This window comes from Catharus ustulatus, chromosome 3 (assembly GCF_009819885.2).
Source record: "Catharus ustulatus isolate bCatUst1 chromosome 3, bCatUst1.pri.v2, whole genome shotgun sequence".
Lineage (NCBI taxonomy): Eukaryota > Metazoa > Chordata > Aves > Passeriformes > Turdidae > Catharus > Catharus ustulatus.
In genome coordinates this window covers 108,938,645-108,961,173 of record NC_046223.1, presented here as the reverse complement: position 1 = coordinate 108,961,173, position 22,529 = coordinate 108,938,645, and the positions used below count along the sequence as shown (strand labels likewise).

The window sequence follows — 22,529 nt, the reverse complement described above, 5'->3', positions numbered from 1 at the left end:
GGCGGAGGAGGATGCTTCGGGAGTAGCGCAGTCGTTCCTTCCCAGTAAAATAAGTTTTAAGGGACGACCGCAGTTCCCCGGTGGGCATAAAGTCCCATGGAAGCAAAAGGGAGTTTTATCCCTCCCGTGGCTGTGGAATGAGGCCGGGAATCGTTTTTTCTTGCAAAGGTTAAGTGGGTGAAGCTGGGTATCCCAGCTGCAGCAGGGAAGAGCAACATCAGTCACGCTATGTAACCTTCTCTCAGCACGTGTAGGTGCATCCAGGGATGATCGGCACCCAGAGGAGCGTGAACCAGAGGAGGCGCGATCCCCAGTGCCCGTGGTGCCCGGGGTCAGCCCTTGGACCCAGAACTCGTTAGAGGGAGGTGACAAGCTCCACAGGTTCCCCACGGGAGGGACGGGGAAATGCCCTCAGGTGTAGTCCCCGTTCCCCCTGAGTCTGCTCCACAAGGGTCACCAAGCCGCTCCCCCGGTGCCGGTTCGGGCACCGACACCGGCACCGGCGGCACCGGGGCGAGGCGGCAGCGCCCGACTCCTGCGCTGCGGAGCGCAGCGGAGAGGCAGCCCCGGTGTGCTGGGAGCGGGGGGCTGCCCGGGATACTGCTCCTCGAAAACGGGGTGCACACAACCGGGGGCCTTGGACTTGCAGACACGTGGGACAGGAAAGGGACGGGGATGGTTTTGGGAAGGGGATACAGGTGGGAAATAGGAATGGGGGCTCCGGTCTCGCCAGTCATCCCACAGGTTTCTCTTGAAACGAATTGGGTTTCGCTGACACGTCTAAATCCTACAAACGTGGCTAGCTTTGGGAGCAGATGCCTCCGCTTTTCACAATTCTCTTGAAGTCGTAACATTCCTAATCGACAGCAGATCTTCGCTGTGGAAAAGCGCAGCATATTCCCTGCGTGTCAGAGTGGTTTTGTTCCCCGTTCCCGGTATTAGGTTCCCCTCCGCTGCAAGTTGACATAATGCAAATTAGCAAGGGACATCATAAAAATGCATTCGAGAATAAAGGTTTTGGAACAACATAAGCTTCATAATTTAAACATCAGATATTTTAAACAAATGCACTTAACAAGACAGTTAACCTGAAACTTCAGTTCTATCGCCAGTGGGTTGACAAGTCCAAATATTTTTATTTTTTAACAAATACGTAAATATCAGATGACACATTATCCAGGCAGTTTTCAGCTACAGCTTCCAGGACAACTCTAGAACAGAATGATATCCCAACGACCTGCTTTGATTATAAACTATTTTCGCGTGGGAATATCTTTTTTGTGTGTGTCTCCCTCCCCCGTAGACAATGAGATCATTTACTGCTACTCATTTCAATGTTTAAGTATTTATTTCGGAATTAAGGGTTTTGTATCTGGAAGTGCATGGTTTTTATTTTGTTCCCTCAAAGGCAGCCACGTGCAGGTATCATAGCTGGTTTTGTGCTTACCGTCTCAGCTAATCCGCTATTTCTCTAAAGAGAATTGTGATTTTTGTTTTATTAGTGCATGCACCCACCCTAAGCTATAACAAGATTTTTCCTATGGAAAAAGATACATCTTCAGTTAGAAGAGCCTATCTGCGGTCTGTATCTTGGTCTGGGGACACTTGGGAATCTTACATGCGTGTTCAGGCAACTGGACTTAAACCATATTTGAAAATGCAAACTTATTCAAAGAAGTCAGTTTACAGCAGCGGGCATAGGATCACATTCTCGACAGGAATGAAAAAAAATTAGGTTTAGGGGTTTGGGTTTTAAGGGTTTTTTCTTTTTTTTTTTCTTCTTTTTCTTTTCTTTTTTTGCTTTCGCGGGTTGGGGGTTGTGTGGTTTTCTTTTGGATTTTGGGGTTTTTTATGCGCATGTGTGGGTATGATAAAGAAAGAGAGAAAATAACAGCACGAAATGACAGAGAACTGAAGAAGAACCGGGAACGTCTTTGCTTCGCCTCTGCCTCATAAAAATGCCACTCGTTTACAAAAAAAAAGGGAACGAAAATTTCTTCGCCTGCCTGGAGTAGAGTGCAATGCTGGACCCCAAATTGTTCATAAAAATAGAGAGGCTTTGGGGTTGAAATGGCAGGGCTTGCCACGCTACTGTCATGTTCATGAGCACTTATTCTGCAGGATGATAACCTAGTGTTTTCTTGTTGCTGTTTTGTTGATTTTAGTTTTATTTGTTCGCTTGTTTTTCCTTCGGAGAGGGTAAAAAAAAAATTAAAAAAATTTAAAAAAAGAGAAAAGGTGTAATTAGAGGAGTGTCATGAACAATAAAAAGACACATGCGTCCCTGAGCACGGTACCGTGTTATCCTGATGGATCTGTCTTCGCTCGCGTATTATATTACCCTGGCTTCTCGGGACAATGTAATACACCCAAGCAATTTTTCCCCCTTCACGGATCTAAAGGAGTGTGAACGGATGGATGAATAGAAAAACAAATAACCGAGGAGATTACGGCCTCAGGATTAATTATAAAGCCCGTTTAACCTTTTTCTTTCGAGGGTTATTTTGCTTTTCCTGTGTCGCCTGGGCAGTCGCCCCGGACGCAAGCCCAGTTTTGCGGCTCCCTGTCCGCGGGGAATCCGCGGAGTTTCGCACACCGTGAACCCCTCCGGGCGCGGGGAGAGACCCTCCCGGGCCGTGGGAGGAAGGACAGGAGGAAGGCACCCAGTTCAGGGGCGCTGGGGAGGAAAGCGGGGATCTGGAGGGATGACGGGACGGGCGGAGGAAGCGCCCTCCCGGGGGTGGACCCCTCACAGGTAAGCGGCTCCCGGGATCCTCTCTGAGGATCTCAGAGAGGCAGAACCACTTGAGATCTCTAAATCCATCCAGCGGGAGCAGATCCCTCCCTCCATCCTCCCCCCACTTTTTCATTCTCGCTGCCTTTGTCCCCCTCCTGCCCTCTGGGCAGGTCCCGGTGAGTCCTGTCCCGCGGCTGCTCGGCGGGGAGGGGGCGCAGCGCGGCGGCCGGGAGCGGTGCGTTCGGCCCGCTTCGGCGCGGTTCGGCCCGGTTCGGCGCGCTTCGGCGCGGTTCGCAGCCCTGAGGTGCAGAAGGGAGCGAAGGGCCGGATCGGCTCAGGCAGCGCTGCCGCGCAGAGCCGCCGGGGCAGCGAGCGTCGCGTCCCGTCCTGTCCCGTGCCGTGCCTTGCCGTGCCGTGCCGCGGAGCTGCGCGGGGAACCCCCGGGAGGACGCTCCGCCCGGGGCCGAGCGCAGCAGGCCCTGGGGAGACGCTCCGGGGGAGGCTGCGGGAGCGGGGCGGGGGGGCGAGGTGAGAGCTTTGCGGGCTGCGAGCCCCGGGCTGCTGCGCCGCCGGGAGAAGCGGGTTGAAAAGTTGGTTCTTCCCAGCCAGAAACTTTCTCCCTGCGTGCGCATGCCCGGAGTGCGGTGGGAGGTTGAGGGGGGAGCTGGGAGGGGGGGTTGAAATAAGGAGGAGGCAGGAGGGAAGGGATCGGTTCAGTCTGAGCGCGACTGCTCCCGGGCGCGTTCGCACTCCAGCGCACGCAGCCGGCTCCGGGAGCAGGAGCGGGGAGAGCACCTGGACACCTGGCCCCGCTCGGATCTGCTGTACCCGCTGGAGGAGCAGTGGGGTGGGTGGGGTGAGCTGTGCCCCCCAGGGCCAGCACAGACACTGACCTAGCCCAACGTTTTTTTTTTCCCTTTTTTTTTTTTTTCTTTTTTTTCCCCCTATTTTTTTCCCATTATTTTATTTTACCAGCTCCAATTTAGCCCAGGATCTTTTAACTGCTGCCAGCGGTGGAGCACAGATCGGGATTAGGTAAATAAAAAGAACAACTCATTCTGTTTGGTTTTTGTTTTGCCAAGCCTCGGGGGTTGGGGATATCGATTCAAATACTTCCTTTGCTCTACCTCCTTTCTTTCTTTGCCTCCATCCCCTCCCACGATCCGCTGGATGGTGCAGAAGCGTGGAAATTGTGGTTCACGTGAGGAGGACTGTTCTCTTTGGGGCGGGCGGAGGGCTGGGGTAAGCCTTCACACGGGTCTCGGATATTTTGATGCTATTTAAAGATTTGTCCTCCCCTTTCAATGTTGTCTCTCCCCCCTTGCGGAGAAGCAGTGTTTCTAACCCGAGCTAAAAATGACACATGCGAGCAAAACAGAAGCCTGCGTGTCCTTTACGGCCTTGAACTTCCAGCTTTTCTCCTTTCTATTACTGGCTTTTCTCTCCTCATCTTTCTCTTCTGTCTTTATTTCTGCGAGGTTCCTTTTTTCTCTTTTTTCCCTTTTCTTGCAACTCCAGTGTTTCAGGATCCGAAAAGCCTTCTGTCTTTCTACCCAAGGCCAGAACAGAAACGAGCCTGATGTTTGTATTTGTCTGGGTAGATCGAAACAAGTTCAGCGCAGGAGAGACTAAACTCCTCTCGTGGCCGAGCCTATAAAGTGTCAGTGCAAAGCCGAGGATTAGGGTATGGTTGTTGTGGTTGGCTTTTGGGAGGGAAACCATAAAAATAGAGCATTTTGGAGATTATCGTAGCGCCGCAGGAATTGTTCGATAAATCGCGAGCCGGGCAGGAGGGTCCCGGACAGGTGCACAGTAGATCCAGCTCAGTAAGTGCGGGGGCAGATGAGAAGGGCCCGAGCCTGAGGCAGCGCCGGGCCCGGGGTGCAGCTCCGCGGCTGCGGGCGGGGATGCGCCGTGCCCCGGCTGCCCCGGGGCTCTCACCGCAAAGCCCGGCCCTACCCGCGGCTGTGCGGCCAGCGAGGAGCACAGAGGCGAGGGATCCTCCCTGCACCGGGAGAGAGGAAGGACGATTTATTCCCGCGCAGGAGAGGCACCGGGAGTTTCTCTAGGGAGAAAGCGAGGGTGAATCTTGTGCTGGGGACCTTTCAACACCCGAGGGGGATTGCAAAAGCACACACGCAATACCCCCCAAACCTACCTAAAAGCTTCTGCGGGGGGAAGGTGGAGGCTTGGCCCCTGCGGCCGTCCCGCGGCACCCACCCACGCCCGCCCGGGGCCGCGCTCCCGCCCGTGGCCTCGCAGCCGCTGTCCCTCCAGGGGCCGAACACGGCGATCTTTGCTGTTCTGGATTAATCCTGCCCCGGGCAGTGTGGCCATCGCCGGTGCACTCGGCCCCCGGTTAGTATTTGCTATTATTATTTGAGAAACTGAAGCCCATCTCACTGAGCCGCGCTCGCGGTGGTGGTCTGGGGAGACTTGTCAACACCGATTTCGTGATAAAATGTGAATGATGATTTTATAAGGATTGAGCGGAGATATCCAAGGCACACGCTGACTGAGTCCTTCCAGTCCTCATTAATGTTAGCAATTAACTCTTTCACGCTCAATTAGCCCCAAATAAACCTGCTTTAATAGATTCTGCACACTTCATTAATACTTTGAATAAATCTGTGCTGAACAATGTATTTTATTCCTCAAGAGCACCACGCTCGAATAATGCGGAGCGAAAGGGCACTTGTATTCCCTTTCCACTTAGTTTCCCAAACACAGACAACGTGTAAGCTCCATCTCCTCGCTTTGACTTTAGGAAGGGAAATTTTCTTCCCCTTAAAGGAGACAAAAATAAATAGCCGACCTGGTGGCAAAATGTTGCACACCGATGCGTGCATCCAAAAGAACGGGGCTACCAGACCTGAAAAAATTCAGGCAAAACTGGGGAACTTTTTTTTGACAGAAGAACCTGATTACTGTAGTTTGAGGTTCTCGCAAGAATGCATCATTTTATGCCCGCTACTTTATCATGTTTGTAAAAATAAGCAACGTTCTCAGGGTAATTTACCTCCTCCATTCTTCCATGTGGAACTAATTAGCAAACCTCATTATTTATGAGTCAGGTATTTAATGTAACAAATATCCCTTTCAAAGGACACATCGGAAATTGATAATTCAATATAGAAAGGAAAAATACTGACTAACCACAAGATTAGTTAAAAACCCATCTAATTTCGCCTCTTGCTATGCTACCAGAAGAAAGCCGGGTAAATATTTTTTTTCTGGCATATAGAGTAGGTAGAATTTAATCTGGAAGGTTAGGATTGAAATGGTCTTAAAACAGTGGCAACTGGACAATAGTATTACCGTATCTTCACTCAGGGCAAAGGGTAAGAAAGCTGGAGACAGATGCAGACTTTCAAGTTTATGTTCCTCTTTTGCAGGGTAAATTTATCTTGGCATGAGTGGGTTTTGTTTCAGTCAGAACACAAGTGGTTTGTTCTTAATTACTCACCGAGCTACTTTGTGTTAAAAAAGAAAACCCCGCACAGTTTTATTGCAATGGGGGAATTCAAGCAGAGAACTCGCGGGGTCTTCTTCTCTTAAAAAAAAAAAAAAAAAAAAAAAAGGGAACAAGACCCGATAACGATCTGTTTACATGAAGCAGAATTAAAGGTGGAGGTGACACCGAAATCAAAGAAACGTTGATCTCTGCGGGCAAGTTGGAGACCAGAGAGTTACTACACTGTGAAACACATTTGCTTTGATGTCCCGAAGTGAGGGGACTTCTTTATGAAATAGCCTGCTCTTCATCCATATTTTTGAGTATCCTCATCGTACAGAGCAAAAGTGCAGCTTACATTTCTGGAAAAGTGCCAAGAAACTTGTAGTAACATGAACACTGCGCTCCCACCTCCTTTTTTCTTCTTATTTTCTCTCTCTCTCTCTCTTTTTTTTTTTTTTTCTCTGTTGTCTTTGGCTTTTTCATCTTTTTAAAATTTTTATTTTGTTTTAATTTAACAGACCTACTCTAGCAAAAAAACAAAAAACTGCGAGCGCAATGGATACTATTATGACCTGACTATTTTTCCTTGGTTTGTGCCTTGCTCTTTATTGGGAACATTGAAATATAATTTTAAAAATGTTTTCAAGTGAGAATTTACTCATATTGACATAATAGATTTCTGCTTATGTATTCTATACTAAGTGTTTTCTAAGGATAGAAAAGAAAGAGGAATAAGCTTCATTTGCAATAGTTTGCTTCATGTTTGAGAGATCTAGAGCTATCTAGACAGGGAAACACACACAGAAACGAACAGACATTTTCAGGTACCCAGACGAGAGGACAAGTGTTTTCTGAGCACTTTGTCCTCGGGGTCATCAGCTGAGGCATTTGTGCTGTGATGTGGACAAGCTTCGTGTATAGGCAGCACTAACTAAATAAAAGTATATTCCCAGTAGAGCAACAAAACAGTCTGGCTGGTTCAACAGCCCTAAGTAGTTTAGCAAAAATACTAAAACAAAACAAAACATAACAACAAAAAAAAACCCAAAGCAAAATAAAATTAAAAAAAATAGAGAGGGGAAAAAAGAGGAAAGGTAGGAGAACAGAAAATACAAAGTGTGCATTTTCCAATCAGTCACTATCAGAAATGTATCCAATTGGAAAACAAAAAATGTCACAATCTCTTATTCTGGGTCATTGCAGTGGAATTCCTCTAAGGTTTGAGTCCCTCTTCCTGCTGCTGATTTATGTAAAGCAGAGTGAAAGGTGGGCCTGGAGTACAGAGCTGCCCAGAGTTAGCTTCTCCCTCTCACACCCTCCCAGCTGCAGCTCCTCTTTCCAGGCAACAGCGCACATATAAATCAGATTTGTTTCCCTGGTCTTTAGACCTCTTCCACCACCAATTTCCACACCCCCAGACTTCTAGCTCAGAGGGACAATTACTGCTGTACTTTGCTGCCTCCATTTCTCCAGAGGCTTTACTGTACACATGGGGATGAAGTCTAATCCGAATACTGCAAGGACCTTTCTGGAGTCCCCCGTGGGGATCTTGGGGGGAACCAGCGTGACTCAGCAGGAACCCTGTCAGGATCTTGTAAGGATCATGTGGGCACCCTGCAGCAAACCTGGGGGGATTCTGGCAGAAAATAGCCTCACTGAAGGCAAATCCCAGAGCTCACTGAGGTTAGCTATGATCTAAGGGAGTACAAGTTGAGGACTGTGGAGTAAAGAGGAGGCTCTCTGGGCTGCAGGGATGTGTTGCTTCCAAAAGCCATGGGTGCTCTCTCACACCCACAAAGGGAGGAAGCTGCGTCCCCACCAACAACCCTCGGGAAGCATCTCCTGCCAAATGGTTGACAGCAGCTGGGGCTGAATTTTCAGACTGGGCCAGATGTGCCTCAATGCTGCTGCCTTGTAGCATTTTCCCCTCCGTCTTGTGGGGTGGGATGGGTAGGGATCAAGCCCACAGGAGAGTCTAGGGGCTTGGCAGGACCCTGAAACACAGACCAAAGTGGTGGCACCCAGCCCAGGGAAGGGCTGAGGCCCTGCAGCTGCTGGTCTGGGTGCCCCATGGGAAGGGTCTCCCCAGTCCTTGTATTTCAGCCTTTTGAAAGGCTCTAATTAAGCAATTGCTTAGATTAGGATGTGGGCTTGAAGCCAGGCACTTCTCCCAGGGAAGAGCAAATGGCACTTCAGATTTGTCACCCGAATTCACCATTTTTCACATTTCTTTTTGCAGTACACAGGAGAGAGGGCTTTGGCTGGTATTTTCCCCAGAATGTTTTTTTTTTTTTTCCACCAAAATTATATTATTTTTTTTGAAAGAGGGAGCGCATGCAGTTCTGATCATCCAAGTGCCTCCATCATCTCAGAGTTTTGGCTAAGGCCAGACTTCAGGGAGCTGAGCAACCCAGGGGGAGCAAGTTCTGTGCCTTTCCCTGTGTTACCTAAAGACTCAGCGCTAAATGCAATTTCTGTGGACAGATGTAGTGGGCGATATCTCACTATTTTCTAAAGGCTGAGGTCACCCAGGAAGGGATTTTAAATTACTGAGAGTTGACTGAGCTTTTTGGGCCAAAATAGCATCCATGTACAGGATCGGCACAGCAAGGGGATATGGCTTGGAAGTGAATGATTGTGGATAAAATACATTTGTGTGTGAGAGAGAGAGAGGGAGAGGGAGAATCTGGGGACACACAGTAAAGACCTCTCTAATTCCAAGGCAACCTCCTCCTGTGGCTTTGGAGAGGTATATTGACGAGGGGTGAGGTAAGGCACTTTTATTTTCATGTAAATCTACCTCTCCCTCTTCCCTCCTCCATCTTTATTTTCCAGATATTTTCCTCCCCTGTTCCCAAGATCCTCCTCCTGAGCGGCCACCATGGGAAGTAAAACCCTGCCGGCCCCAGTGCCCATCCATCCTTCCCTGCAGCTCACCAACTACTCCTTCCTGCAAGCATTCAACGGGCTGCCCGCCGTGCCCTCCGACCACCTCTCCAACCTCTACGGCTTCAGTGCCCTGCACGCCGTGCACCTGCACCAGTGGACTCTGGGCTACCCGGCCATGCATCTGCCCCGCTCCTCCTTCTCCAAAGTGCCCGGCGTCTCCAGCCTGGTGGACGCGCGGTTCCAGCTGCCGACCTTCCCGCTCTTCCCACACGTCATCCAGCCCAAGCAAGAGGCTGCCAACATGACCCTCAAAGCCAAACCCCGCTTTGACTTTGCCAACTTAGCAGTGGCTGCCACGCAAGAGGACCACTCTAAACTGGGACAGGCAGACAGTCAGGGCTCACCTGCTGGGCTGGGGTCTTTGCTTGAGGTGACTAAACTCTCACCAGAAAAGAAACCCACGCGGGGAAGGTTACCGTCCAAAACCAAGAAGGAGTTTGTGTGTAAATTCTGTGGCAGGCACTTCACCAAGTCCTACAACCTTTTGATTCATGAAAGAACCCACACCGACGAACGGCCCTACACATGTGATATTTGTCACAAGGCTTTCAGAAGACAGGATCACCTGAGGGATCACAGGTAAATGTGTATTTTTTCCCTGTACGTTTTCCCTTGTGTATTTGTACTCTCTCAGTTAGCCATCTACATACAATATTTTTATAAGAAAAGTTAAGTACCCATCCAACCTAGAGTGTTCACTCTAGTTTTTCCTCTGCCCACTGCTAGTGGAAAAGCCCAGGTAACTCACAGTGGAAGATATACCTCACTCTATAAAGACAACATTCACAACCTCCTTTTTAGATTCCACAGATGTTTTCATCCTCCATTTGCATCATGTGTCCTCTGCCTCTATGATTATTCAGAATTGTCGTGAAGCCTGGTGACCCCAAAGTAAGAGAGAAGTTATTTTTTCCCTGAGAAAGGCACCCTATAACCCTCTGATGCCCCCGTCTCTTGCACACATTCATACAGACAATTGCCCAAGCGCCACACTCCAGACTCTCAGTCTCAGCAGTAGGTGTAAGAAGTGTCCAGCATATTCCCCCTCACTGCTGAGTTTAGGCCAGTTATTTCTGACATCTCAATTGTTTTTCTCTCTTTAGATATATCCATTCTAAAGAAAAGCCTTTTAAGTGTCAAGAATGCGGGAAAGGATTTTGCCAGTCCAGAACACTAGCGGTCCACAAGACACTGCACACGCAAGTAAAGGAACTGAAACCTGCCAAACTTAAGTGTTGAATCTCCAGCTTCTATGAACTTTTCTTCCCCTTCAGACTTCACACCAAAACTAGAGCAGAAACAAAACTTTCGGGATGGGAGCACTGGACTTTATGCTTTGTTTTTGTTTCTACTTTAAAAAGGGCGAAATCTGCACCCCTTCAATCCCCTGTCCAAGAAATTAACTTCCTAAGTCGTGGGTGAAAAGATTATTTTGCATTAAAAATATACAAGAATGATACAGAGAGTGCTAGCTGACTTGTGTGGCTTTGATAAACTTTATGCCAAAAGGTGGTGCTCACGTGTTGGACAGGAATCTCTTTAAAACCAAACAAAAACCCACAAGACACCCCCGACCAATCCCCCACCTAAAAAAATCCCCAAAAACAAACCAAAAATTGTAGCTTCCAAAAGTATTACTTAAGAAAATCCAAACTCTTATTTTATACTTTTTTTTTTTTTTGACTGTATAAAGCTTCTTATTTTTACACTTCAGGAAATACAAAGAATTCCAGAAGACGATTAAGAACTGAAACGGTGGTTTTTCATCACAGCACCATTAAGACAAGGAGAGGGGCAACTTGCAAATCTCATTTGCTAGTTTCTTTTCAGAAAAGGAGAAGAAAATTAATGTTTGGAAATGACCTAAGTCTCTCAAGTGGGGAGTCCTATCATGCGTTAGAAAATGCATCCAGATCTCAGACGCACGGGTTCCTGGTGTTGGGACAGATCAGTGTTCATGAGACATGGAGACCTTTTTTATTACCTTGTGGTCTGGTGTGCTGTGAGGAAGTTTGTAACTTCTGGACTTATTTAAAAACCCAGAGGAAAGAAAGATGGCAATACGTCAAACTGACGGTATGCACAACGTGGTTTTAGTGGTACTTAAAGTCTTCGTGTGTCCTGGTGTGAGAGAACAAATCTCAACTTGAGAGCGTATTTTTTTAAATGCTGGCTTTCTGAACAGTGTATTCAAATTAAGAGACATTCCAATAAGTTCTGTTTATTAAAAAAAAAAAAAAGTTGTATGGCTGTTTGGCACTTTATGCTGATTATTGGTAATTGACATTTATCACTGGATTGTGTGTGGTTTTTAAGTATTAAAATAAATTGTTATTTTACAGGCAAGTCCGCATGGACTACATATGTGTTCATTTGGTTTCTGATCTCTTCCCTGGTAAATTCTCTTTGTCAATATTCAGAACCTTTTTTTTTTCTTAGTTAAGTTTTTATTTCTTCAGTGGTTGTGTCTACCAGTCTTGAAAAGTTTGGATCTTTTTTCTGTGCATTAGCTTTCCCCCTCCAAATTTTCCTTTTCCTCTCCTTTTTTTTTTTATTATTTTATTTTTATTTTTATTTTTTTTGGTAAGGCTGACAAAAGTAAACATCTGCGGAGAGTCAAATAATTTTGCTGCTAGTGAGGAAAAAAACAATCGTCTTGGGTAACTAAATCGTGGGTATTAGCTGATAAGATTAGGTGTCAGAAGCGTTATAAAACAAATCAGATGAGTAATGGGTGACCTGTTGCTGCTCTCGGTGCCTGGAGGCGCTGCGGGCAGAGCCGCCTTCGCACCCCCGATCCTGCGTTTGTCAGGAGCGGGCATTTTTCAGTCACATCTTCGGCCGGTTCCGCGCTCCTTGGGGCGGCCTTTGATTCCCGGCAGCTGTCTTAGATCACAGATGTTTATTCCACTGCGAAACCTCTTTGGATCGAGACGGGGGAGAGAGCTCAGTGCTGGGGCATCCGCTCCAGCCTTTGAAGCGCCTCTTGCCGCCGTCCTTTCTCGTCCTCTCGGCAAACCCTAAACCTTCCTCCTCCCGTCGCGAGTCAATGCCCCCGCGATAAGAGAAGCCTCTTTTTCTGCAAATTAGCGATGCGGCAGAGGTGACCTGGGAGCTGCGCGGCGGCTCCTGCGCGGATGCTCGGCCGGAGCGCGATGCTCACCGACGGCAGCGCGGTCCAGTGCGGCTCTTCCTCCTTTCCCCCTGCCGCTTTTAGTAATTATTCCTTTATTTGGTCAAAGAATTCTGTCAAGGACAGGAATAAAACGTGCGGTTGTAGCTCATTTAATGTAAGGGGAGGGGGGAGAAACCTCTCTCCCCGTGTTATTTATTGGAGACCCGCTCGAGCGCACCGTAAGTGATGAAAAGGCTCTTGCAGGACGGGCTGCGGACCCACCTCCGGCTTGGGAAGGCCCTGGGGGAGCTCGGATGCGAAATGCCGCCTGTGCCCGCATCCAGCTCCGGGAGCACGGGCAGAGATTGAAACCGGCTTGCTTGGGATTTGCTTCCCACGCCGCTCGAAGGTTTTTGGTTTTGGCATGTGAAAAGCAGCAAGCGAGGGCTGCGGGGTGAAGTCCGCGGTAACCTGCAGGCAGCCGGGGCTGGCCCTGCGCGGGAGGAGGGCGGGACGAGCGCGGAGATCTGCGCGCCGCTCCGCCGGCGTCTCATGCGCGGAGCCTGCCCGGCTGGAGCGAGGAGCATCCCTCCATCCATCCCTCCATCCCTCCATCCATCCCTCCATCCCTCCATCCCTCCCTCCATCCATCCCTCCATCCCTTCGCCGAGCCGGGCCGGGATGCTTGCTCGGCAGCTTGTCTCGGAGGAAATTTGAAGGTGTCGTCTCCCGCGGCTCTCCCCGGTCCTCGGAGGGAGTGTGGAGGGATTGTCGTGCACAAACCCCGCAGGAGCGGCCGCCTTTCTCCGCCGTGTGTGGCTGTCCCGGAGCGCTCCAAGGCACACGCCGGCCGCCCCCGCCGTGCCGGGCCGGGGTCACGGCATCCGCGCCTCGCCCGGGGGGACCTGCAGCCCAGAGCACTGACACGGAGTCAAGGGGCAGCCTGAAGGCTGGGTGGCTCATCCTCCTCCGTGCCCTTCTAAACGGAGAATCAGAGAGAAAATCCCCGACAGACTTCCCCGTCCCTCTCGTGTCGCTCCTGGCACCAAGAACGGGAACAAGGATGCACCGGGACCCGGCCGCCGAGCGAGAAAGAAAGGGGCACCGCCGCCTGGAACCAGGTTTTCAGGGGTCGTAACTGCGAGGCAGAAATCCGAATCGGGTCCGCAGGGAGGGAGGAAGGGACTCGGGTCACTCCTCCGAGGCTTTCCCACCGCTACACCGTCTCCTTTTCACCGAGGAGCTGAAGCACCCGTGGCGAGGTAAGAAGCCGTGTCAGTAACTGGTTCCTGGGAACCATTAGAGCTGCGGGGTCGCAAAGGTGGAGAAACCACTCCTCCCAGCTGGGCATGAGAAGCGTTTCATTTGAAAAGCTGGAGCTTGGTGATCTGACTGCCAAGAATTTCTTGGGACCTGCATTTTTGTGTGCAATTAAAAAGAAAAAAAAAACAACAAACCCTCCAGAACTGACATAATTAGAAATACAGATGTATTAAAACTACATGGGCATGCCGAGCGCAGGATGCACATACAACCTCTTAATGTCACTTGTACTACACTTAAATGTGTGTGTATTTCCTCCTCCCAGAAGGCCACTTTTGCCCTGGTGCTAACAAAGGCTATCTATCTGGTCATGCTCCCAGCTGTATGGGGGAACAGTTTGCCTTTTCCCTGCAGTATTTTGAAATTTGCTAGGCAGTATCAGTTCGGCGATTCCAAGGAAAGCAAAGTAGAGATGAAATTATGACAGTCAGAAGAGATAAATTGTACTAAACCCCAAAATAAATGAAAGGAATTAGATGGGAAATGTGCCTTTTGAATCAGGATCACAATTTAAATGATTAATTGCTTTCCCTCTCTTTCTTTTTCTTTTCTATCATTGCATGTGTTTTAATCTGACATTCATGCAGTGAATAAAACTTACTTAGGCCTCTGTCTGCCAATCGAGGGCTGATTCTGTTTTCACAGTTGCTTTAAATTTTGCATTTTCATCATAAAAACATCGCTGAATGGGAGTTCGCAAGAATAAAAAACTGGGCACCTGACTCAAGTTGCCTCTTCCTGCAAGATTTATAAGGGAAACACAGTTTTTTTCCTTTTAATTATTTTTTTAACCATTTCCAGTTACAGAAGGAAAACATAAAGATGTGTTGGCACATCTCTTGCTCTCTTTCCCCCCCTTTGCATTCCAGTCATTCTTTTTCTGCCCATAAACTGTTAGTACTCTGCAAGAGCCTGATTCTGCACAGCCTACTAAGCCTGTTTTTCTGTTGGATGCATGAAAAAATCCTGTCAGATGGGGTCTTCAGTGTACATTCATGAAACAGAGCAAAAGCCTCTCTCAGAATGTGCACTGGAACAGCAAATAGTTACTTTTCAGCTGTGGATTGCATGTGTCTCTGAAAAGGGGACCACAAATCATTGGGTTTTTAAAGGTTCCGCATGAGTTGTATATTAATCCCAGTTTCCCTAGGGATGGATTAATCCCAGCTTCCCAGTTGTGTGGCTAGAGACAATGTGGATGGGGTGGGGGGCAGGGGAGAAGGGAGATTGGGAAAGGAGAGGGAAATTAAAAAGATATATCACAGGAATACATGGCCTAAGTGGCGAGGAGCCATAAGTAGTTTCAATACTTTTTCTACCTCTGTCACCACATGTAAGCTGAAGCAAATCACTCCGGTTCCCTGTTTCAGTTTCTTCATCTGTAAATTTGGGGTAATGCTGCTGATTTTGCTCCCAGGAGACTTGGCACACTCATGTAGAAACTCCTGCTCAAACCTCAGTAGTGAAAGCAGAAACTCCAATCCGTACGAGGGCAACTGAAAGCAGCGGCTGATCTGGGTGATCTAATGGAGTGTGTACGACAAATTTATATTCACGTGTAACTCTTTTGCAGCCCTGGCAGTTTTGTTGAGAGATGGAGTCCTAGAGCCCAGTATGCTTTTCTCCTCTACATTCCTATCCAGTGACTACACAGGAGGAATGGCATGGGCCAAGTTCATCCCTGGTGGGACTCCAATGACATCAGTCATCTTTATAGGAGTTTTTTGAATGAAGTCAATTGGGTTTTACAAGGACCAAGTTTGACCACATGCATTTTTAACTGCTCAGAGAGCTGCAGGAGTGAAGGAATCTTCCCTTCCCTTAGGAAGAATCACTTCTCAGTCTGGGAGACACAAGCAAAGCCTTTGATTTGTTTTGCACAGTCAAGCTTACCTTATTTAAACTCAAGGAAGAGCTGAAGTGCACTCAACATCCAGCAGAACTCCAAAGAAGCAGCAGCCTAGCTGCTCTAAAGTGTTCCCAGTTTTTGGTGGAGCTCTGTGCTTGTCCCCAGGCTCAGGGCAGGTCCTGCTGATCCCCAGCAGAACTGTTTCCATGGCAGAGGGCAGTGCCCTGCAGGAGCACCAGCAGAAGGCCTGTGAGCAAAGCAGTGGCTTCAGCACACGGCTGTGCTGGGGCTGTTCCCTCTGCCCTTAATCAGACCTGGCTCTTCCAGGGTCCCTGTCATGCTCAAACATCTCTGCTACATCCAGTTCACATCTACGCTGCTCTCTGGGGCTGTAAATGCATTACCAGTTACACCTGGTGAGAACCTGGTAGATCACTAAGAAGGGCATTCTGTCCTCCATCTGTGAGGAGGAGGACAGAATGTTGGTGCTGATTCCCCCTACACCTTACTCCCCTGCTTTAGTGGAGTCTGACATTGCACCAAACATACAAAAGTTTATAAGAGCATTATAGTTCCTGGCTCAGTGGCTACTGAAAAATAAACCAACAATCTGATCAGCATCAGTGATTACCAAAAGTTTGTCTATAGAGTTTGACATCACTAATCAGTTAAATTATTTGCAAGGTCAGTTCATTCTGTTTTCCTATTGCATCTGTTGAGGAACAAGTCAATTTGAGCAGCTAGAGAACTGTATTGCTAAGTGTGAGCAGAAGAACATGTGCTCTGGTCCTATGAGTGACCCCAGCTCTTTCCCAAGGGATGAATGTCATGCTTCTTTCCCTGATTTCTAATGTGCCTTCTGTCTTTGCTAGATCTTTGAGTGATGGAAGTCACATTTAATTTTCAGTATTTTTGCATTATAGGTGTATAAGGATGAAATCTGAATTTATAGGCTTGTTCATCTCTTACAGCAACTTGACAGAATCAAATGGAGCTATTCCAGTTTTACAGCTGAAGTTGTGAATTAGGCCTAGTAATGGTTTTGCTGCAGCCACAAAATTCATACTATTGAGACCAGCTACTTTTTTGTCTATTTCAAATTTTCCTAAGTTTTAATTTACCACTTTGTTTTCTGTCTCTATTAGTCTGTATGTCATTTAGGATAGAGGAAAAAAAGAAATTTTACTAGCTTTTCAACAGGATACATCAAATTGTACTAGAGACTTGGTACCCAGGTTTTCTTTTTTTTTTTCCCCCTCCTTTCTTCAATCTTTATTTTTCAGATAATTTTGTTTGCTTGATTTTTTTTTTAAATTCAAATTGCTAATACTTCTTTCTCTCATCCTTCTTCTTCTTCTTGTCCTCCCCATTTCAATCTGTGATTCTGCCTCTTCTTCAGCTCTATTTTAATTTACCTACATACTTTATTTGCCACATCACTAGCTCTGATGACTCTACTTCAATCTGGTGTTTTTTTTGCTTCCCTCTGGTCTTCTTCATCAAGCTCAAGTTAGTGTCTTCCAGAATAAAATTCACAACAAATCTTTCTTTTTCCAAGTCTCTGAATTAATTAATCTCTTCATCCTCTTGCTTTCTTCACTTGTTTCAAACAACCACATAATTTCCAGCCTTTTTCCATCATGACACCTTTGCTCTTTCTGGCTTTTTGGTATCAAACTGGAGCTGCTCAAATCACATTTTATGAGTGAATGATTAATCTATTTAACAACTTTTTTATTCTTTCAAGGATTGTCCAGACACAACATGGCTTTCTTCCAAATGTGTGTAAAGATATTTCAGTTTGTATATGTCTTGAAAATTCTTTTGAGGCTTGCTTTTTATCTATTCATTTTCCAGGCGTTCAGTACTAGGTTAAAAAAAAGAAGTCTCAGGTACATTTTCAGAGATGAGAGGAGAAAACTTCCCAGTAAGGAAATATAAAAATAGGTAAAAGCAGATCTTATCTAAATTTATAAGAGATAGGAGGGGTCTGTGCTGCATGGTATCCTTTGGGAATAGCTCCATATTGATCAGTGTGTTCCCAACCCTGCTGTCCTTCCCCACCTGCCACAGCCCTTGAGGCTGGTGACACATGTCCAGAGGCAGGACAAAGCAGGGGGTCAGCAATCCACAGCTATACAGGGCTGTGGGACTCTTCCTCTGCTCAAGAAAATCTCTTTCAGGTTCTTCCATCCCGTACTGGTCAAACTCTCAAACCTCAAGAATAACAATTCCCCATGTTTCTTCCCAAACTTACACAGACTTCTGAAGCCACTCCAGTGTTTCAGGCACAGCCTCCTCTGTTCTTCACTCTTTCCTCTTTCCTGGATGTCTGTTCTGCATGCAGGGAGCACTACAGCCCCATGCTGGTGCCTCTTCCAGTCTGGCATTCAGCTGGTCTCACTGGGATCTGCACAAGGGTTACTGTAGCTGGCCACACTATCGTGAGGGTTTGAGGATGTATTTTTTCTTGTGAGTTGCATTTCATTGTAACTGAGCATGGTGATAAAACACTTTTTGTTTTTGAATTGTTTGATCTGAACTTCAACAAAATTCTTTTTTTTCCCTAGATGACTTTTTTTTTCACTTCATATGGGAAATTTTATATTATGAGTGAAAGTATATTGGCTACGGGCTGGCAGGTTCTTTTCCCCCTTTGCACACATAAAACTGGGTTTATGTAAGTGTTCTTGAAAGGGACATGAGCAATAACATCATCTGTGGCAGAAGGAGAAATCACAGACCGTCAAGAATGTGCCACTTTCCATGACTTCCCTTTGAACTGTCAGTTAATTCTTTTGGTGCCTATTGTGTACTTATTTTTCTGTTCTTCCTTAAAATGGACTTTGCTTGGAAAATGACTTCTCTAACACTTTACAAACATCTCTGGCTTTCACCACCCCTCAAGTGCATTGCTGGATGTCTACTGAACATCCAGTGAGTCGCTGGTATGCCAAATTTAGACTGTGTGGTGAAGGCTACCCTGAACAACTCGGAGCACAGTGTTGGCTGCTGGTCATAGCAACCAATAAATAATTAAGAAGTTGGATATTTGATGATCCTTCAAGAAGAATGACTCACCCAGCCCTCTACTGTTGATTTCTTCATTAGCACAGACTTAGATCCAGGCCAAGAATTGGTTTTCCCTTATGCTTTTATTTGGTGACCACTTGGATATGGCTTAGGAAACAGTTAGTGTCTCTCCAGCAGTTGGGAAACATTTATTTCCAGCTGTTTATTTCCCTCAGTGGATTAATAAGTCTATTTCAAAGTGCTGCAAAAATGAAAACTAGATTTTCAAAATGGGGAAGGAAGAAAATTCGCAGAGAGACATCAAACTCCCTTTTTCCTGCACCTCAATGTTTAAATGAATGGCTCAGTTTCCTTAGCTTTCCAATGTACCTAATCAAGTATGTAAACTATATGAAGGGTAATAAAAGTAATTCCCTCCACTGCAGAGAATAGGAGGGGAAATCAGATGGAGTTAATATTCTGGAACACAACCTTTCCACTGACCTGGTATCAGCTCAATTATCACATTATGGAAACAACACTAAGTTCCTGCAAAGGTTTCACTCAGTGTAAAGCAGTCAGCAAGAAAGGCTCAGTGCTTGGTGCCTTTCACTCAGAAGCTCTGTGGCCCACAAAGCCTCCTTGTCTTTTCCTCTGGCACAGAGTTTAATTCTTACACATAGCTTAAGACTTTTTATCTTGTTTACTGACATCTTGTATTCCTTACCAGGTGGAGATTCTTTTTTATTCTGAGTTTGGGAGAAATATCTATTACACAGTTCTTATGATTTTAATAAGATAGGTGTTTTATCCCTGGGTGGGTGGAGTATGCTGTCTGCTCTCTTGGGATGAGGAAACCTACCAAGTTCCCTTCAATAGCAACCTTGCAAAAGTAGAACGAGCATGGATGCAGCTGATGATAAGGACAAAGCTCTCATTACTGCTGCCACTCCTGTGAGAGCAATGAGATGAATCAGAAGGGACTGAATGAGAGAACAAGCTCCTCTTGTGGGCAATTCCATGGCCAGACAAAGAAGCAGAAATTATGGGTACAAGTCTGTCTGGTCCTGGCATATTTCTCAGACCAATTCCTGCCATTTTGGACAATTTGGAAGAAAAAGATCAAGAGAGGCTTGTCTAAACCTGGAGGTGTGAATGGGGATTTGAAAGTCAGAATTCCAAAGCCAAGCTTCTAAAGTTATCATATAAGCACCAAACTCACGGTGTCCCAATTTTCAGAGATACAAAGTGCCAGAAAGTCCCAACTAAGTCTTTGTTAGCTGCAAGTGTTCAGTGCTCACAACATTGATTTTGGAACTTTAATTAATGATTGTTAGTCTCAGTACCCAATTTATAAATCATTCCTTGGGTTTGGACCAGTGTCTATAGATCTCCAGATGGAGAAGAGTGTGACCCAAAGGTGGATTTGGCAACTTCAGTATGCTTTAGGTCAAACATCTGTAGGGAACATGTGTCTGATTTCCTTACAGCTTCATTGTTTCAGTAGATGGTGTATCCAGTGCAATGTTATATCTGCTACTGAAATAGCTGAATGCAAATACCAGGAACCTCTGGGAAATTTTAGTTAATAGGAAAATAATCTAAAACAAATTCATCTGGTTATACAGCCAGGAGAAAAGAAATGAAAATAAAAGGAATTACTGGTCCAACCAAGTAGGCACAGAAATGAAACCCCTCCAGGATTTTCTTTTTAGTTTCTCCAACTTCCATTAATTTAACGAGCAAACTAGGTCAGCAGCACAGTCTTGTTATGCTAATAAACGAATGCCATAGATTCACTAATGTTAAATTGTCCAGGCATTCAGCATCATTTGCTGCTTTGCAGGGGGAGCTGTGGCACAGCAACTCTGTCTTTGGCTCAAGTCCTAATTCAGACACTGAGCCCTGTGAGTCAATGCAGCAACTGCTGAAATGAAAACCCAGCTATGGGAAAGCAAGCTGCAGTACCACAAAACATCAATTAGCCCTTTTCTAGCCAGGGTAAGAGAAGTCATGTAAACTGCATTGTAAGTTCCTACATTTAGATGTTATGCTGATAAAAGACTGGGAGGTCAGCCTGAGATGTGGAAAGTTTTGTATCAGGCTCTCATCACAATACTGATGTATTTGCTTGAACTGTTCAGTAAACTTCATTAGTGCAACATTGTAAAATCTAAAGAAAGTTCTGAGATGCTGTTTTCTCCATGTGCTGTCTCTCTGTGGAAGGAAAGTTTATTAACTGTTAAACTGGTTACCAAAATCTCAGTGGACCAAAACTGATAACAGTGCTTCATGTAAATAGTATTTTATTTCTCTTGTGGTGGGTGGAGATCTCTGTGTACCCTCTAATTTTTGTCTTTTTTTGTCTTTTTTTTTTTTTTTTTGCTGTCAAGATACGAAAGAAGAAAAAAATGCAAATAAACACATTTGACTTAATAAAGCTATAAATCAGTTTAGTCCTTAAAAAGGCCATTTCCCTGATCTGGATTCAAGAACTCATTGCAGAACAACTTCTTGGAACACAGGTAAAAAAAATTGCATAATAGACTGAAACAGAAGAGTTTACAAAGAATGCAAATGTTAAAATGCCTTTGCAAGAAAAATCGGCATATTTATATTAAAAAATACATTATATAAATGAAGCAGAAATATAGCTTAAATATATTTAGGGTGAAATTATTCACTTTATTGTGATATTTCAGCACTATCTAGAATACTAGATATGCTAAAAGGATTTTAAAACAACACATCCTGAATTTATAACCTGAACTTTTGATTGAAAAAATAATAAATTGGATACTGGAAGGTGGTTAAGACATGCTAAGTCTGGCTCTCAATTTCCAAAATAGTACATATCCATCTCTGGAGTTGTTTTGTATTGCTGCTCTCAGAAACAAGAGCTACAAATCCTGTTGAGAATATGTACCACTCTTGAATTTGGCATTGCTGAGGGCAGTAATTCCTGTCTGACCATGCACGTATGAACAGGCACATGCATGGCTCCTTGGCTGCTTGCACATACCATTTTAGACCTGTGGGGAACTTCTTGTCGTGATGGTAGAGCTTACAGGTTTTTCTCAACTGTTTCAGGGAAAGTTTTAAGACTTTGTGGATCTTGGGAATAATTAATTCCTCAAAATGCTGACAAGCCAATTGAAGAAGGCAATCTTAGGTTTAACTCTTCCACCTTTTCTGCTGATGTGAAGTGAGGATTAATCTGCCAAAAGGAAATGTACTACAAAATGGGCATTGGCTTTAAATGTTTGCCTGATACACTTTATGGAATAGACCACCTCATAATATTTTAATTTGAGAACTTTTTCCTTTATTCTTTTAATCTCCTTGTCATGGAAACAGTTCACAGTGACAACTCCCCAGTCCCATATCCAACCACGTGAAGTCAATGCTTTACATAGGGTGTCTTGAAGAGATACCAAAATCAACAGCATTTGTGATCTAGGATGGATTAGAAAATGAATCAAAAATACTTTAATCAAACCAGCCACTCTTTTTACTTAGCACTGATGATTCTGTATGCACGGCATATGAAGCCACATAGTGTGCAGCTTTGTGTTTAATTCTGTAACCGAGATACAGCACTCTGTAACAGAAGTTTGGCAAAAGTGGAGAAAATAAAAATATATTCTGGATGTTTGTTTAAAGTATAGTACAAAATTTGTCAAATTAATGAACAAGTATTTACTATGTGAGAGTATTTTAGTGTGTGTATTGTCCAAATTATATCTGCTACGTAAATTGTGTGTGGACAGCCAATATTTGCTTTTCAAACTGTCACTGGCTGTACTGGCTACCTGGCAATGTTCCTTTTTCCTGATTAGATGTGTGATTAATATTTCCAATCAATATTTTTACAGTTATGGGTTCCACAAATACTCATATGTGACTCCTTTAAATCTGGTGTCTGAACCCATTATGCCAGAAAAAAATGATGGAAATTGTGGCTTGATGATATTAATTAAAGAAAACAGCAAAAGGATATTTCTATACAAAATGAATTGCAGTGTTTTCCCCAGCCTAACACCCAGGCACCCGTTCTCTGGTAATAGACAATGCAGATACTTATAAA

The 22,529-nt window shown here is 45.5% G+C and overlaps 2 protein-coding genes across 2 annotated transcripts in view; both read left to right on the top strand.

The window, feature by feature from the left end:
* The first annotated feature begins 3,696 nt into the window (after positions 1-3,696).
* On the top strand, positions 3,697-11,489 carry OSR1 (odd-skipped related transcription factor 1). The gene is made up of 3 exons (XM_033055420.1): positions 3,697-3,772; positions 9,030-9,722; positions 10,247-11,489. Exons 2-3 carry the CDS (start codon positions 9,076-9,078, stop codon positions 10,380-10,382), a joined length of 783 nt encoding a protein of 260 aa, XP_032911311.1. The 5' UTR covers positions 3,697-3,772; positions 9,030-9,075; the 3' UTR covers positions 10,383-11,489.
* Positions 11,490-12,572: 1,083 nt separating this feature from the next.
* The window catches only part of LOC116993634, a 50,673-nt gene continuing 40,716 nt past the window's right edge, over positions 12,573-22,529 (top strand). Inside the window, exons 1-2 of the mRNA XM_033054465.1 lie at positions 12,573-12,684; positions 13,190-13,520. Coding sequence (XP_032910356.1) covers positions 12,573-12,684; positions 13,190-13,520 — 443 coding nt within the window. The remainder of the gene's footprint in view (positions 12,685-13,189; positions 13,521-22,529) is intronic.

Bases quoted from the DNA above. Each gene is read 5' to 3' on its own strand.
- OSR1 (XM_033055420.1), top strand. From the start codon at position 9,076: ATGGGAAGTAAAACCCTGCCGGCCCCAGTGCCCATCCATCCTTCCCTG. The intron at 9,723-10,246 runs GTAAATGTGTAT...TTCTCTCTTTAG, and splicing joins GATCACCTGAGGGATCACAG to ATATATCCATTCTAAAGAAA.